Below are 17,180 nucleotides of genomic sequence, written 5' to 3' on the forward strand. Positions count from 1 at the left end.
CTTTTCTTGGGAATGATCTCTACAGAGCACAAACCTGCTAACTGTTAAGAAACATATATAAAAGTATCTGCTTTCACGCAAAATAATGTAGTTTTTGGCTGGTATGCAGTCCTATTCAAAGCCAATGTTCTTCCATTGCCATAACAAATGATAAACACACTCATTTGTCTGTTTGCAGATAGAACACAGAGGTTTCTCATCAACATTCAGCCGATCAGCAGCAGAACAGATTGATCTTCCGAGCAGCGCTGAGGCCAGCTGCCATCCACCCGCACAGGAATGGTGGATCACTTGCCGCTTGGTGAAGAGACCTTCCTGTATTATACCGGCTCCCCAGGGTCCGACTACAACTACCACGCCAATGGTGGCACGTTGCCCGGGAGCATGGTAACTGACGCTTGCATCTACGATCACCACCACCCCTACCAAGTGGTGGCGCCTTCTTCCTCCCCTCGCCTCTCTGAGGATGACCTCAGCGACTCCTCCAGCCCTCGGTCCTCGCTCTGCTCCAGCCCGGAGTCCTCGTCACCGACGTTGCGGCACGTCCTCGCCTCCAGCTACGAAAGCAGGAGCAGCAGGAGCAGCGGGAGCTGTAGCTCTTCCGGAGGAGAGAGTCAAGAAAGTTTGCTGGACCTGCTCCTCTCACAGGCCTCCCTTACCACCTCATTAAGCTCTAATGCCAACAGCAGCTCTCACTCGTCTCTATCCCTATCCTCTGCACCTTCTTCATCCTCATCTGCCTCTCTTTTACCAATGGGTCTGGCCTGGGAGTCCAAGAGGGAGCGGTTGACTCTCATCCATCAGCAGGCCAAAGAGGATGGTTACGACTTCCCTGTCTTCCTGGACGAACTGCAGGATCCTACAGCGCTTCTCTTTCAGCCCACCCTGGAGGAGATTGAGGAGTTCCTGGAGGAGAATATGGTAGTGGCAATGGAGAAGGAAGAGGAGGGGAGCGATGAGGCGATGTCGCCATTGTCGGAAGATGTTGAGGCGAAAGATACCAGGACATTAGCAGGAGAACTTGCATCGTTGCCACAGAACTCAGATCAGACTGTGCCTGTGGCTCATTCTCCACTCTCCTCCTATGCAGAGACCAAACATACACCATGTGCATCTGACATGGACAGCTCACCATCAACAGTGGATGCTAGTTGTATAGCTGGTTCTACCAGTTGTGTTGATGGGATAAAACAGGAGGATTGTGGTTCCCCGCAAGCCTCATCAGAAGGTACAAGTGCCTCCAGTGTGCCTGTCATCCTACAAATCCAGCCCATACAGATCAAACAAGAGCCAAACCCTAGCGCAGTATCAGAAGATGCCACACAGCAAAGCCAGTCCCAGCCGAACCAGGCCCCGTCAGATATAAAAATCGCCCAACTCCTGGTCAACATCCAAGGACAGACCTTTGCCTTGGTGCCTCAGCTGCTTTCCTCGACAAACATTGCCGGCTCGAGCAAAAACGGAGCCACCATTTCACCCAAATTTGTCCGTATTGCACCGGTGCCTATTGCCGCGAAACCCATTGGGCTCGGGGAAGGCGGGTTTGGCGGTGGCGCGAATGCAGGGGTCCTCGTTGGAGGTCAGAGGTATCAGAAGAGTGCAGTAGCAGACCTCATTAAAATGCACAAGTGCTCTTTTCCTGGCTGCAATAAGATGTACACAAAGAGCAGCCACCTAAAAGCCCATCTGAGGAGGCACACTGGGGAGAAACCATTCGCCTGCACGTGGCCCGGCTGTGGATGGAGGTGAGCAGAACCAAGTGCCTTTTTATCTCTGTCAAGAACGTTGCCTTTAGTTTGGTTTGTTCTTCTGTTTGTCAGCATGATTATGGGGAAAACTACTGGTCAGGATATCATGAAACTTGGAAAAAAATGAATGAAGAATGTAGCCGAGGCCAAGGAAATCAACTTTTGGGGAATTTCGTGAAAACCGCGAGATGGGGCATTTGGCTTTTGCAGAGGTCTGCATTCCTTTTAGTTAAAAAAATCCAATGATTAAATTGTTCAATGAAATGATCAGAGTAGCCATTGACTGGAGAGATAAAGACACATTGGAGCTATATTCAAACTCTGTCTACCTTCAGATTTAGATCTAGAACTGATCAGAAGGTTGAATGACTGAACGAGACAAACGGATGAAAGGGTTTGATCAAATATGCAACACATTAAAAGTGTTCATAAATGTATCTGAGTTGCACTTGCAGTGTGAAGTGTTCTATTTGTTTATCTATACTACACAGGTTACAGGAACCACACTTATCAACTTTCAGTGCGGAGTCATAAACAGCTGTTGATAATTGACTTATCCAATGTGTGTAGACTTCGAAGAAGTGAATGAAATCAGTTTGTTGTGCAAGGAGCAGCTAAAAAGGTGTTCTTTATTGTGGGGCTATCACAGATAAGAAGACTCATTGATACTCTTTAAGGAAGGACAGGGTTAGGGTTAGGGTTAGGGTTAATGCACCAATTGAATGGAACCGTTTTATTGTTTTATTGTTTGTTTGTGTTTTCTTAGGGCTAAAACATGTTGGAAGGCTTCCATCCACCTGAAGTCCTTTGCATTATTACAAAGAATGTCTTTCATGCCACCAATGTGTGCAGGAGGTATTGTTTTACAGGAAGGAGGATGTATTACGGGGTCATAAATACATGTTAAATATTCAAGATTGTTCATCTGGCTCAGTTTAGATTGATGTGATTTATGGTTATGAGGGCAACGGGGGCATCTTTAGGGAAAGTGTATCCTAGCCTATTCAAGATGGTGACCATTTGTTCCATTCTAGATGCTGGCTGTGTGTCCCTGCTATCAGTTTGTGTTTGTACCAAGGTTCAAGTTGTAGATTAGATAGAACCGCTTTTGAAGTTGTGCTGCATGTAGACTTTGCCCCTTTTCTCGTTACTCCACTTGTTTGCCTTCTGTCTGCAAACCACTTCCCACACCTGTACATTAATGCAGTAGAGGTTTACTATACATGATCATTGAAGACTCAAGTTGAAAGTGTGCAGACCCAGAATTAATTTATGATCTACGATAGGGTTTTCATTGGCTGCTAATGGCTAAAATCCTGATTTCACCTCTTCTATCCAAAGTGCAAATCCCGCCTCGATACATGCAGTAGAGTTATTGCCCAAGGGTGCACATGGCGCGGGTCTGTTTGTGTGCATGTCTTTGTCACACATGGATGGACGCAGGGTTACGTTAGGGCAAGCATCATGGTTAAGGTTAAACCATGGTAAGAATTGAGTGTGAAGGTGAAGCTAGAATTTGTTTTGGCTTTAGCTAAAGAAAGAAAAGCAAGTATGTCTGAGAATATGACAAAGAGGGAATCAGATAAGTTTGGTCAGCAGGCTGTTCTGCTCCACGCTTTATCAGTCTGTGCACCTGCAGACACTTAAAACCCGACAGATGTGGGAAAAAAATTCCCACTATGCATTATGTCTGGGCTAACATCCAAGTATTTGTAAGCATATTACGTATTGTCAAGTTGTTCTATGTCTTATGCTTTGTTTAGTTGACTTTAGTTTTTTCTCATGAGGAAAGATGAGTTAAAAGCATGTGTAGCATGCCGTTGTTCCCATGGAAGCATGTTTGATGACACGTTCAGCGGAATACTAAGACAATTTTGGAAACCGGTTTAGCCAGCTTAAGTGTTTCCCTCTGTTCGCATGATTTATGCTAAGCTACTATAATTGCCTCAAGGTTCAAACCTACAAACATTGCCGAGGGTTGGGTGTAAAGATTGTAACTACTCATGTCGAAAGCCAAATATGTCCCAGAATCCCTTTGCTGTTTTAGCAGACACGTGGATACATATATTTGTATGTATTTCAGGCATAGCAGACCATGCATTTCTTTAACAGACCAAGTATATAATACCCCCAAACTACAATTTACTACATGACAGCAGCAGTATACTGTATTATACTGTGGACCTCTCCTCACTTCTCTCCCTTTGGGCCAGGAAATGGAGGTGAGCTGGGGAGTCAGGCACCTCTTGGCCTCCGTAACCTTAGAATAGATCCATGTGTTTCCCCCCTCTGAAGTCGAGAGGAGTGGTATTTCATTGGCTGAACTCCTTCATATAACTCAGTGAACTTCATATTGCTTCCCTTGCCAAACTGTTGTCTTTTAAAGCTTTATTGGATTCATTGTTCTACTCTGGTTGTAGTTTACGTTCATGTACAGATCTGGACGCACGGACAGAGTCACATGTAAACGCTTCAAGGAGCACATGCAGATAACTGGGCTCCAACCCAAACAGTTTGCAGTAATAACACTGTGACGTGTGTGCACTCGCAGCTGTCATCGTTGTCCTTGTCAGCTGGTGCATTCATAGCTACAACAATACAATGTTGTTAGGTGGTGACGGAGCGGCCTGATTTAGCTTCATATTTGGACACGTTGAGCTCAATTGTAACGTGTAGGGGGAGCTTCACTATCAGTGAGTTTATGCTATGTTATTGAAGCTCCTGGGAAACCGCAAGATTTGTGTCTGAGAGAAAACGGCCCGCGTGGAGCTCGGAAGGATCCGGTGTCCTGCTAAATTACAAGTTGAGGAATTGACTCCTCTGGTTTAGAGAATACGTTTTATGGTTTCTTGTTTATGTAGAAGGCTTACTTCTGTTATTGATTAGTGCTGTCATGCGTGAATATGCTTTCCCTTTCAACCCGCACGGTGGAAATGTAGCCACTCGTAAACAGTGACAGGAGGCACAAAGGGCTTTTATCTGACGAGATAAGCTAAAACCAAAGAGGCAAGGAAAATAAAGATGACAGATGGAACTCTGTGTGTGTGTGCCTGCCAATATCTCTGTTACTGTAATGTTCCATGTGTGTAACCAACCTGACAGCCCAAACCTTTTCACGGCTGATTTCACTACGCTCTGTTGGCTGCAGAGCAGAACAAGCCAGAACACAGCCTGCATATGTATTTCCCACAGCGCCCACGCTAATATGAATTATGTTTTGTAATGACGCACCAAATCGCCCCAAGGACTCGTCCAAGTAAAAACAGACAGAATTGCCCTCCACCCTTATAGATATGAACCTCGAGGAACATGACGAAGATCTGTGGAACTGATTCGGAAACCTTAGAAAGTTAGATAAGCATGGTTAGGGAAAAAAAAAACCGAGTTATAGAAAGAGAAGCATGACTTTGAGAGACAGGTGGTGAGGCTATGATAAAACACTGGCACATGGTAAATCCCGCCCCGCCCTGAAAAAAAAATGTGACGAACAATGAGGCTGTCTATTTGCATATGTCGTAAATGCACGCTGTGTTGAAAGATCCTCCCCGGTGTAATATGTTGTACTTGGGCTCAGGCCAGTTTGAGTCAGTAGTAGAGCTTCATGGTTTTCATCATGCCCCAGCTTGAAGCTGATATATTACAGCCTTAGGGTGCATCACATAGATTATTTTAACGATGCAGTGCAGATTAAGAAACCCTGCTAATCCATTTAACAAACTCATACTGACAAGTCAACACAAAGCTGTTTTTCCAGGAGGTTTTTCTCGCTTTAAAGCTTCTATACTGTACATGATGAAATAGATCAACTGCTGTGACGAACCCAGGGATAATTGTAGTCAGACTGCAGTTCCCCTCAGCTCATTGATTTTATTTGTGCGCAAAGTTCTGGATTGTTGTGGTGTACTCATGACTTTCCTGTCAATCTTTCTGCAACAGCCAGCTTCTGATGAACCATCTCTGTGCTACCTGCCCAGCACCAAGCAGACACACATACAAACTGGATAGAGCTAGACTAGAAAAGACTTCATGAATGCTGCCAGGAAGAAAATGTGCTCATATTCAAAGGGATTGTGCTGTTATGCTGTTGTTTAACTCAAACAGTTTATTCCTTTACTAAGTGATAACATATGGATGCAGGACATTTAAATGTTCTACATTGAGCTCAATAGAAGTCATGTATTAATACACCCCATGCATTTAACGTAAATTATGTTTTTGGCCATGTTTGGGAAGTTACTCGAGGGATGGCAATGTCAGACAAAATATCTTGGCGACTACAGGTTGGACTGCTAAATATAAGCCCTACAGACATAAGTGATTTCTGAACTTTTCATGAGGGGCCCTTTTGGTATTTGGTGAACTATCTCAAACCATGTTATGGATTGCTATGCCATTTGGTACATATTTGCATCAAAATGAATTGGATTATTGTTGGTCATCCATTAACTCTTAATGTAGCCCCATAATCAGGTTGTAGAGTCCAATAATGTATTGGGTCATAAACCATAGAATTGGACTTTGTTTAGAGCTAATTACCAAATGTTACAAAACTAAGATGGTAAACACCAGGTAGTACACTTCCTAGCACAGCAAGTTAGCATGTTGACATTGGCTTGTCAATGTTTAATCGTCAATGGTGACTGATTATCTATACTTCTTGGGGTGTTATCAACCCTTGTGATTAGAATAGCACCTGAACGTGCCAAAGGGAAATAGATTCAGAGCCACCATCTTTACATGTCAACATTCTTGCAGGTTCAAAATATCTCAATGCCTAACAGTAAACCAAACAGGTTCTCAGGTCTGTGTGGCTCATGTTCCTTAGCTGTAGCTTCAACATTGTTGCTAAACAAGAGCGGTCAGTTATCCTTTTACGAGACCATTCAAATGATGTATAGGCCGGTTATGTAATCCATGGTGAGAGTGGAAATGGTTTGAAATAGCTGTGAGTGGCGTCTTTATATCTGTGAATTATCGCCTTCATTCCTTCATCCTACCACTGCTGCTGCTACTGGAAATGTGACAGGAAACAAATTTGTGTTACAGATTAATCTGATTTTAACAGCTTCACTAATATATACAGATACATCAGGCACTACTTTATCATCCACTTAACCCTTCACTGGCATGATATCCAAGCTGGCCGGAGCCCATGGAGACTGGAGCAGAGCAGGCTAGGAATAGACTGGGCTTGGGTTTGCAGTACTCATGTGTTGAGCTAAATATGGGATGGCTCTTTAACTTCACACAGAAGATGCAGCGCAATACACATGTACAGTGTATCTTCACACCTCTGAGATTACCCTCATAAAAAACAGCTTGACACAGCTTTTATGTTATTCGGCAGTTTGAAGCTTGACGGCATAGTTTATTTTTTACACAGGAAGTGCTGTACACAAACAAGGTTGTACGTACATGAGTGGTAGTCTTTTTAAATAACCAAAATACTGTTGAATTTGCTTTGTTCTGGCAGCATTGACTGATGACTACGGTCGGGGAATAAAACACAAAAATTGAAAGGGGAAGCGTATTAAAAGAGATGCTTAATGTTCCACAAAATGACATCTTGGGTTTCCTTTCTAGGTTCTCTCGGTCCGACGAGCTGTCCCGACACCGCCGCTCCCACTCGGGAGTGAAACCATACCAGTGCATCGTCTGCGAAAAGAAGTTTGCCCGCAGCGATCACCTGTCGAAACACCTCAAAGTCCACCGCTTTCCACGAAGCAGCAGGACAGGACGCTCTGCCAACTGACCCCACTCTGACAGACTGACGCAACAGAGAAGGGGGAAGGGGGGCTGCTGTGCTCGTGGATGTGTGTGTTGGTGTGCGACGAAAGACAGGAGGGGAGGGGAGTGAAAGGCCTTTTTAAAAGAGTCCGTGCAGGACTCTCGAGCTTGTGTGTGTTTATGTGTACGCATGACGTACATTCATGGTACTGTTATAATTTATTGGGTGGTGAGGAAAAGACTGTAAAAACTAACTAAAGCAGAAAACTGTTACTTGACACAACACCCTCACAGGTAGAATAAGCTTTTTGTATATTATAACTTTTGTAAAATCTTTAAGCTGATCTGATTTGAGGAAAGATTTGCTACTTTATTTTTACACTTTGGGGTGTGTGTTATTGTTATTGCTGGAGTCAAAAGCCTTATATAAATGAAAAAATGCAAAATTAAGGGGTCTGCTACTACTTAAAACCCCATTTTGTACCTTCCTGGAGCCAAATGTTGTTTTAAAGAAAAAGCAAAAACTCATCGCTTAATGGCTTGAATTGATTTTTGGTTGCCCAACCAAAAGAGCTTTCTGGACATTGGGAGCCTTTGGGGCCTTGGTTTATTTCTTTGTCAGCAGAGTAAATGATGCATTAACATTCCTGTTGCTTTGAATAAGTGTCTCTCTGTTGCCTTTGAGTGTTTTTACAGGAAGTAACCTCAAACGCAAGAACAATACTCTTGTTCATGTTGATTTACTGCTCACCAAGAAACATCATGCCACCATATAATGTGCACTGGCACACAGAAAAGTTACTGTTGGAAGACAACCAGAAATTGTGATTTGACTTGACTCACTGTTCCGTAAAGCCTTGTTATCTAATCTGGTCGAAAGTGTTTTAGTTGTACCCCAAACAAGTGGGGTACAACTACATCCAATGGTTTTGTGAAATATTTCAATTGAATGTTTTGTCTTCAACTCATCATGTGTGATGCCATATCATTTATCATTTGATGTCACTTTATTTACTTCAAGTACAAACAAATTGTAAAATAATGCAAGACGTTAGTGACACACAGGGATAGGCTAGTGTTATAGTTAGTCTATAAGGGCTTATTATGACAAATATTTTTCCAATGAAATTATATACATATTCAATTCAAATGGATATTTTTTGCACTTGTTGAGACTCAAATGATGCGCCCACAACATCAAATAATAGTTTTACACCAGATCAACTAAAAAGTATCAAAGCCAGAATATGAACGTTTTGCTCAAAAGCACCCCTTGTTACCCAAATAGCAATTTCAGGATAACTGCAAATAGCATAAACTAGCATAGGATAACAGTAGCACAAAATACTTAGTTAGAACATATTTGACACCATAAGCTACTGGTCATACCAACCTAGGTAATTTTGTTGCAACAAAACGCTTTACTAAATTTAGAAAAGCAGTGCTAACTGCTGTATATTGCATATTGTAATTCAACATTTCGTTCCTTTCTTAAAGAGGCATGAAGTAAAAATGTTGCTTCGCCTTTAAGAATCTTCTCTTGCCATGTAACATTTTATTTTCACTTCCCCTAACAATTTGAATTCATAAATGAAAGATGACATTTCAAATGTAACCAATTGTTTTTGTTTATATATTGAAACTGGAATTTTGTGTCATTAGGTACATCATGAACAAACATCTAAGAGGGATTTGTTATGATTCATTTCGTTTTTCTTGCGTCTTATTACTTAAGGTATATTTGTCAAAGTTAAATGGAGAATCTAAGAGGATTCAAAATGTTTCTGTGTTCTCGGTCTTGAACATGTAACAGACCTTGCCATGAAATGACATCTTGCCATGAAATGACTTTTTTGTCATATTACATTTACTTGTATAGATTTATTTAGTGTGCTTCGTCCTGCATCTCAGTTCGATTAAATCAAATGTGTCGGAAAGGGGGGGGGGGGGTGCAAAATGCCTGCTGCACAGACACGGTTTCCCGTGCCAACAAGTCAAGGATCAGTTGTCATCATTCAGTATTGAAATGATTTGAAGAAAGGAAAGCTTGAACTGGAATGGGGTTGTTTTTGTAAATGTTTGATATGCGAACCCAAACCCTGACCCACAATGATTGACAGACCCTTTAAGCGTTGGGTACGCAGCAGCTGAGGAGGCGCTGTATAGAAGAACTATCGATATCAAGCATTCCTTCCATACAATCAGAAGAGACACTTCTGTGAATGGGTGTCATATTTGAGCCGGTGAATGTATGTAAATACTGTGTATGCATCTAAAAGGAGAACTGAAATATTCTTCTGGTGATTTCTGTGATTGTGATATATTTTTTAAATATATGTAAAGAAAGAGTACATAACGTGATAATTCAAATATAGACTGAAAATGAAGCGACTTTTGTTCGTTTTTTACAAAACACAGAGAAAAAGGCTTATCAAATGTTTCATAATACATCCCTGGATAAAATGTGTTTAACATGTATTCTTCCCCAAGCATTTCGCTAACATTTTCTAAACTTGCACACCCACTTGGTCTGGTGCAAATTGCAATACAGCAAAATGTATTATGAAACGTGATGATTTGTTGTGCTTTGTAAACCGATATAAATAAAGAGTTGCGTAAAATGTTATATTTTTGCTTTTCTTCATATGTAAAACACATTTACAATAAAAATCCTCCTGAAAATAAAGACGTTTTTGTTTTCACTTTGTTTTAAATGCAGTTGATGTAGTTTGCAAATGAAACATGTCCGATTCAGGTGAGGTTTAAGCCAATTATTCTTGATTCATTATGAATAGCAACACAACATATTGATGCTGGTTTGACATTTAATTAAATACAATGCAAACTACAACATGAACACATCCCAAAAATAGGTGAACAGCAACCACTGCTGCCATCAGTGATAATTATTTTCATTTAAAGAGAATCACAAAGTCAGCTAAATTACTCAGTATAGCAGTTATACTTATCAAACGTTTGCTAACATTAGCCATAAGCTACTGGTCATTCCAGATATTACCAGTCATAGTGTATAGTGTAGAGGAGCTTGTATTGTGAGTTCAACCTTTTTATGTGTAAGAAAATGTGTTGTCTTCTTTCAGAATCTACAAAGCTTAAAGGGGCACTATGGTTCAATTTGTCTCAGTTAAAACTCGTGTACGCAGTTTATTTTTAGCCAAATATTCCCTAACAATCTGTCAGCATATTGGTATTTAAAGAGTCTGTAACAGCATCCCAACAACTGTTGTGCAATGAAATATTCGGCTACTAGTCATCTCGAACCGTCAGTTTAAAAAAGATAAAGCGAAAACCTTCCGTTAAATATCAATAATTTCGAACATCGCGGGGAAATTCCTTCGACTCATTTTGAAGTTTTGGGGGAAGCCGGAAGTGACGTCAATGCGGGAACGCTTCACAGTGCGGCGAGAGAGCCAAACACGGACAAAGTGTGTTGTCATGCGTAGAAATGGTGAATTACTGAGATTAGGCACGTTAATAACGTTTTAATGAAGTTGACTACAGTATATTCATATTTGTCAGTGCTTTCACTCATGTCAATTCGGCGAACATAAACATAAATGATCATTGCCCCAGTCTTTTTCGGGATTAGAAAAATAACGGGAGTGAAAACCCCTGATTTTCCTCCCTTTGAGGAACCCTGGAAATATCCTCTTTCAACAGGAGTTCCAGCAGCTCGGATTGGAGCGCAAGACATAGCTTCTGGGAGGACAGGAGTGTTTCCTGTATCCCATTGAACTGTGTGGGGGGGAGAGGTGAACTGCAGGACGTGCTTCTGTGAACAACACACTCTCACTCCCTAAGCGTCCAATAGCGACGTTTGGTCAGTGTCCGTGGCGTCCAATTGTGACGCTCCTAGGCTCCTTCAGCGTCATAAAGGGACGCAAATAGCTTTCAACTGATTGCAATGTATTCCCATCTGCGTCGGGATTTGACGCTCATGGAAGCACGGCATTCGTTTATGTCGGCTGCCCTTAAAGGCAATGTGAGCGTCCATTCTCATTGGATAACGGAGAATTGTACACCCGGAAGTAAGTATTCCCCTTACTGTCGATTGATTTTACAGTGATATCTGCACTACTCATCGACTAAAAAACACCAGATTATCCTTGTTAATTACACAACATTGATTGGGTTAAATTGTGTGCAATGCTTTTGTATGTTTCCCCTTCGATTTGGAGAAACAAATATTTGTTCTGAGTAAAGGATGGCAGAAGACACGACACTACCCAGAATCCCCAGCTATCGTTTGGACTACACCATGTGCTCTGTTTGACAAACCCCGTTTTTTTTTCACCATTCATTCCAATGGCTGCGTCTATGTCACATGATCTTCACATTTCTCCCTGCAGAAAAAGAAAACATGGCCGAACTTCGTTTTAGGGTGGAAAATGCCTATTTAAAGTTAGTTTGGCCATTAAAATGCGTTTTGATGTCATTTTATGCGAGAAATATGAGTTGTTATTTCAGATTATGTGTGCAGTGGATGTACATGATCTTTAGTTTGCTAGTTATTACGAAGATTACTTCAGGAAATCGCGACGTTTTCATTGTTACCAAGGTGGTTGCTAGGGACGCTGCTATCGATATTATTTCTGTTATGTTGTGTAACTGTTTAATGGTGTTATCTTTATTGCTACCCCCTTCCCCGTCAATGTATAGTGTTGGTCCACAGCCTAACCATATTAGTTTAACTAAATCCGCATCTAAAGATAGCCTACGTTATTTTCCCCCTGTGCAATTCCAGTCTCACATCTCACAGCACATCGTCATTAACAAATACCGGAAACAGACCGAAAACATTTAAAAAAAAAATAATAATACTTTATTCCGAGTGTGCTTGCTTTTCTCTTTGAAAGTCATCACATAACGGCATTGTATTACACGGTTCGGCTGCATTACATATTACATATCTGCCGTAGTTCTGTATTTATAGAGCCCTGGTGAGAAGACAAACATGAGGAACTGAAAACGTGACGTGAATCATAAATATATCAGCCATTAAACAACATCTTACATTTCTTTTCACACAATACGTCTCCTTGCAGTATCAACACTAATTCGGCTCACTTTTATATTTGATCCAATTGGTAGATAGGCTGTATTACACCATAAAGGTGCACAGCTGATATAAAGGGACACCTATTGGTTAAAGCATGTTATTGAATTTCATTATTTGTATTATTAGATATTAATAGGATCCCTATAAAGTATATTCATTACTCGTTATTCTCAACTAATAGTTAATTAAAGACTGTATATAATGACTATTTTGCACATCCCTTTCAAGATTTCAAGATTTTCTAAGGTTTATTGACATATCATATAGGCCTACACAACTGTGGTGGAGTTCTGCACTGAATGAAAAACTTGGGTTGCAGGTTCCTCAATAGTGCATTACAAGACATCTATCAATATTTGTGCATACCTCCAGCAATGTTAACTATGTTGAAGCACTTATTTTAACTGATATTATACATAATGTATTATACTCTTATAAGACGTATCCAGATATTTCATCTCCGGCCTTGTCAGGTATTGAACAATCAATAAATAAAGAACACAGAATTTGTGTGATTATACTAAATGATTTTCAAATAAACACAACTGCATATTTAACTGTTACACATGCTGATGTAATGCAAATGTTCCAACTTGGGATCAATAAAGTATATCTTATCTTAAGCGGTGGACCCGTTCAAATCCAGTTTTGGACAGTCTGCCGTGGTTCCATCCCATTTCAAGTGCTGTTCGAGGCTCGGTAACCCTCGGAGCACACTCTCCAATCACAGAGCTTGAGGACTATCACGGGGTTTGTCAAACAGAGCACATGGTGTAGTCCAAACGATAGCTGGGGATTCTGGGTAGTGTAGTGTCTTCTGCCATCCTTTACTCCTGGGAATGGACGCTCACATTACCTTTAAGGGCAGCCGACATAAACGAATGCCGTGCCGAGTGAGAGTGTGTAGGGAGTGAGAGTGTGTTGCTGTGAACACCACAGTCGGTGACTCAGAACAATGTGGCCTGGAAAACCCTTTCAAGCTAGATCCTAAAAAGCTGGCTGGTCCGGACAACGTAGAACCTTTCTTTTTAAAGATAGCTGCAGATTTTATTGCTCCACCTCTTACTACTCTTTTTAACCTCTCTCTCAGCACGAACAAAATCCCAAAAGTATGGAAGTCAGCTTATGTCCTGCCACTACTAAAAGGAGGGGAGGCCACCTTATTAAACAATTATAGACCCATCTCTAAATTATCAGTTCTGGCTAAGGTTCTTGAACGCCTAGTGAGTGAACAAGTAAAGGAGTTTTTATGTACAAATGACATCCTGTCTAAACATCAGTCAGGATTCAGAAAGAAACACAGCACCATCACTGCCACGATGAAAGTGGTGAATGACATTACTAGTATTTTAGATAATAAGCAGAGTTGTGCAGCTCTATTTGTTGACCTATCCAAAGCTTTTGATACCGTCGATCATCGCATTTTGAAGCAGAGGCTGGTCAGTATTGGCATATCCAGCCATGCAGTAGGGTGGTTTGCGAACTACCTCTCTGAAAGGTCCCAATGTGTTCATTTTGATGGGCTGTCTTCTGAGTGGTTAAACATCACTAATGGTGTACCACAAGGTTCAGTTTTAGGTCCGCTATTATTCTCTATCTTTATTAATAGTTTAGATGAAAATGTCGAAGGAGCAACCTTACATTTTTATGCGAACAATACCGTGATGTACTGTGCAGGTCCCTCGATTAACGAGGCTGTTGTTAAATTACAGGCTGTTTTTAACATTATTCAGGCTCAGCTCTCTGAGCTTAAGCTTCTTTTAAATGTGGATAAAACCAAGGTAATGCTCTTTTCTAAAGCTAAAGCTAAAAATACACCAGAGACTGCTTTGGATATTGTAACTATGCAAGAAATACAACTTGAACTGGTTACCTGTTACAAATACTTGGGTATCTGGCTTGATGACTGTCTCACTGTTAAATTTCATATAAAGAACCTGCTTAAAAAGCTGAGGGTTAGGCTCGGTTTCTTCTACAGAAACAAGTCCTGTTTCTCGCTTGAGGCCAGGAAAAGGCAAGTCACTGTGACCTTTTTACCTGTGCTGGACTATGGTGATTTGTTATATATGAATGCACCTGCCAATTACCTGAGCAAGTTAGATGCTGCGTATCACAGTGCACCGAGATTTTTGACAAATTGTAAAGCACTTACGCATCACTGTACCCTGTATACCAAGGCGGTTTTGCCATCACTTACTGTACGGAGGCTCAGTCACTGGTACTTTTTCATTTACAAAGCCATGTTGGATAAACTACCATCTTATATCTGCTCCCTGATCTCTCTGCGAATTGAAAGTACTTATTGCCTGAGATCGCATGCTGTGGTTTTATTAAATGTGCCAAGTGCTAGGACTGTCTTAGGGAAGAAAGCTTTTAGATGTGCAGCTCCACTAACATGGAACAGTCTGCAAAAAGAATGGGAAATGACCAAGCTAGTACCACTACATGTTTTTAAAGCTTGGTTGGATGCTACAAAATCAGATGCTGTTGGTACCTGTACATGTGGTTAAATATGTAAATTGTAATCCCTGTACATTTTGCTGTATGATGTCCTTTTATTGTTCTGTTGTTTATGTTTTTATGTCTTTATGTCTTCTTGTGGAACCTACTGCTGCAGGTCTCCCCTGAAAAAGAGATCATTGATCTCAATGGGATTTTACCTGGATAAATAAAGGTTTTGAATTGAATTGATCCTCTGCTGATCAGGCTGCTCATCCATCTGTCCATCAGACCCACGTGCTGCCACTCTGAGAAAAACTCTGAGAGCGGGCGCACGTGCTCGAGATGTGTTTTTGGTCGTCACAGTGACGAGCCACGCCAGAGCCCCTGCCGCCGCTGCCCGTGAGGTAACCCAAGGTGAGCTTGGACCGAAAGGGCTGCGCGGGGGCCTACACATGCTGCGTCTCACTCCGACTCTCATCATGAGGCGCGCGTACACGCTCAGGGGATGGATGGAGGTATGTGCAGTGCTGCCCACATGAAGCGTTATAACGGCGCTCATGGGTTTATTAAGGCCGTGTGTACGAGGCATATCTCGAACAGAGGAATGCTGCGAGCTCTGCAGGTTATTAACAGGGGTTAAAACCGGCAGGCTTCTGCAGCGAGCCCTGCTGTCTACTTAATCAACAGATTAGTGGCAGCTGGCTTAATTACCGGCTCTGCTTCCTTGGAGGCTCTCGCGGAGCAGACCAGGAGCGGGGAGCCTCACTCCCCTTTGACTCGCCGCCGGGAGGCCCTGTCTCTGGGGTGGCGGGGGACCGGAGACGTGGGACGGAGCCCCTGCAGCCGCCGAAGGGCGAGTCTGACGCAGAGGCGGTTGCTGTGGGCGTCTCTCCGCTTGCGGCCTCCTGTGGCCGGCGTGGACGCCGCGGCTGCTGCGGCTGCTGCGGGCGTTGATGCCGCTGTGGCAGCTCAGCCGGCTGGAGCCAGCTGTACATGCTGGCGAATGTCGTCCGCATGTTCCGCGGCCGTCTTCATGGACTCCACCATGGCGTGGAACTAGGGTCCGAACAGCCCGTCCGGGCTGATTGGAGCGTCCAGTAGCACTTTTCTGGCCGTCTCCGTAAAAGACGCCTACTTCAGCCTGAGGTGGCGCTGGATCTGTGTCACCCACGCGGAAATCCTCGCCTGGAAGACAGCGACGGACACGCACAGAATGAGCGCCGTGCTGGCCGCCTTGCTGATTTCCTCTGCCTCTGTGGTGGACCGCTCTACCAGTGTCCCCACCGAGTTGGAGAGCCGCGCGATGTTATTCTCCGCCGCGCTGTTATTCTCCGCCGCGCTGTTATTCTCCGCCGCGCTGTTATTCTCCGCCGCGCTGTTATTCGCCGCCGCGCTGTGGTGACGGAGAGGGGGAAAGCATGTTCGGCCGCCAAGCTGGCACCCTGCTCCGACTCTGTCTCCCCCGTCCGGGGAGAGGAGGGAGGGGAGAACCGAACGGTGAACCGTGGAGGGAGGCGGGGCAGGAGTTGCTTTTCTTCGGACTCCTGCCCGGCACTCGGCCCCAGGGACACGAGGCCCCGTCCGCGGGCTCGTAAGCCTGGACGGGCCAATTGTCCGCCTCGGCCACAGCAGCAAGAGCGTCCGCTCTCCGCTTCCTGTCGCCCGAGGGGAGACGGGTGCAGTGTGTGCATGCTACCTGCTGGTTTAGAGCCGCGTACGCGTGCTCTGACCCCAGGCAGGATTTGCATACTGCTTTTATCTCTGCTGGTCATAACTCATTATGAACCCAGAGCCACATGAGGGACAATCACGGACGCAGTTGTCATGATGATTCTCAATTGCTGTGCTTCAGTAACTGCTGGTTTGAAAAGAAAAGAGGGAGCCGATTGTCAGGCCTCCTTCCTATTTATACCGGAAGGAAGCCCGAGGGTGGGGCCCACCTTGCGGGTGGGCGTGGACTACAAGCGTTTCAGCGCAGGGGGATTACCCAATAGCGATAGCCTTAGAGGGCGAAGCCATATACGAAATAAAACACACAAGGGCAGGAATCTCTGAAACGAGAGGGAAAGGTTACTACAAAATAAAACAGGAAATCACAAGACAAGGCAAAAGACAAAAGGACTGAACTAAATAGATTAACACAATGTTAGGGCTGTACAAGGGCATGGAATCAAATGCACGAT

General features: G+C 43.2%; 1 protein-coding gene across 2 annotated transcripts in view; it reads left to right on the forward strand.

Moving 5' to 3' along the window:
- Nucleotides 1-9,425, forward strand: part of LOC117449830 (Krueppel-like factor 15) — a 28,118-nt gene extending 18,693 nt beyond the window's left edge. For both annotated transcript variants that reach the window (XM_034087725.2, XM_034087724.2), the window contains exons 2-3: nt 179-1,745; nt 7,332-9,425. In XM_034087725.2, coding sequence (XP_033943616.1) covers nt 280-1,745; nt 7,332-7,500 — 1,635 coding nt within the window. In that variant the 5' untranslated portion in view covers nt 179-279 and the 3' untranslated portion in view covers nt 7,501-9,425. The remainder of the gene's footprint in view (nt 1-178; nt 1,746-7,331) is intronic.
- Nucleotides 9,426-17,180: the final 7,755 nt, after the last annotated feature.

This window comes from Pseudochaenichthys georgianus, chromosome 7 (genome assembly GCF_902827115.2).
Source record: "Pseudochaenichthys georgianus chromosome 7, fPseGeo1.2, whole genome shotgun sequence".
NCBI lineage: Eukaryota > Metazoa > Chordata > Actinopteri > Perciformes > Channichthyidae > Pseudochaenichthys > Pseudochaenichthys georgianus.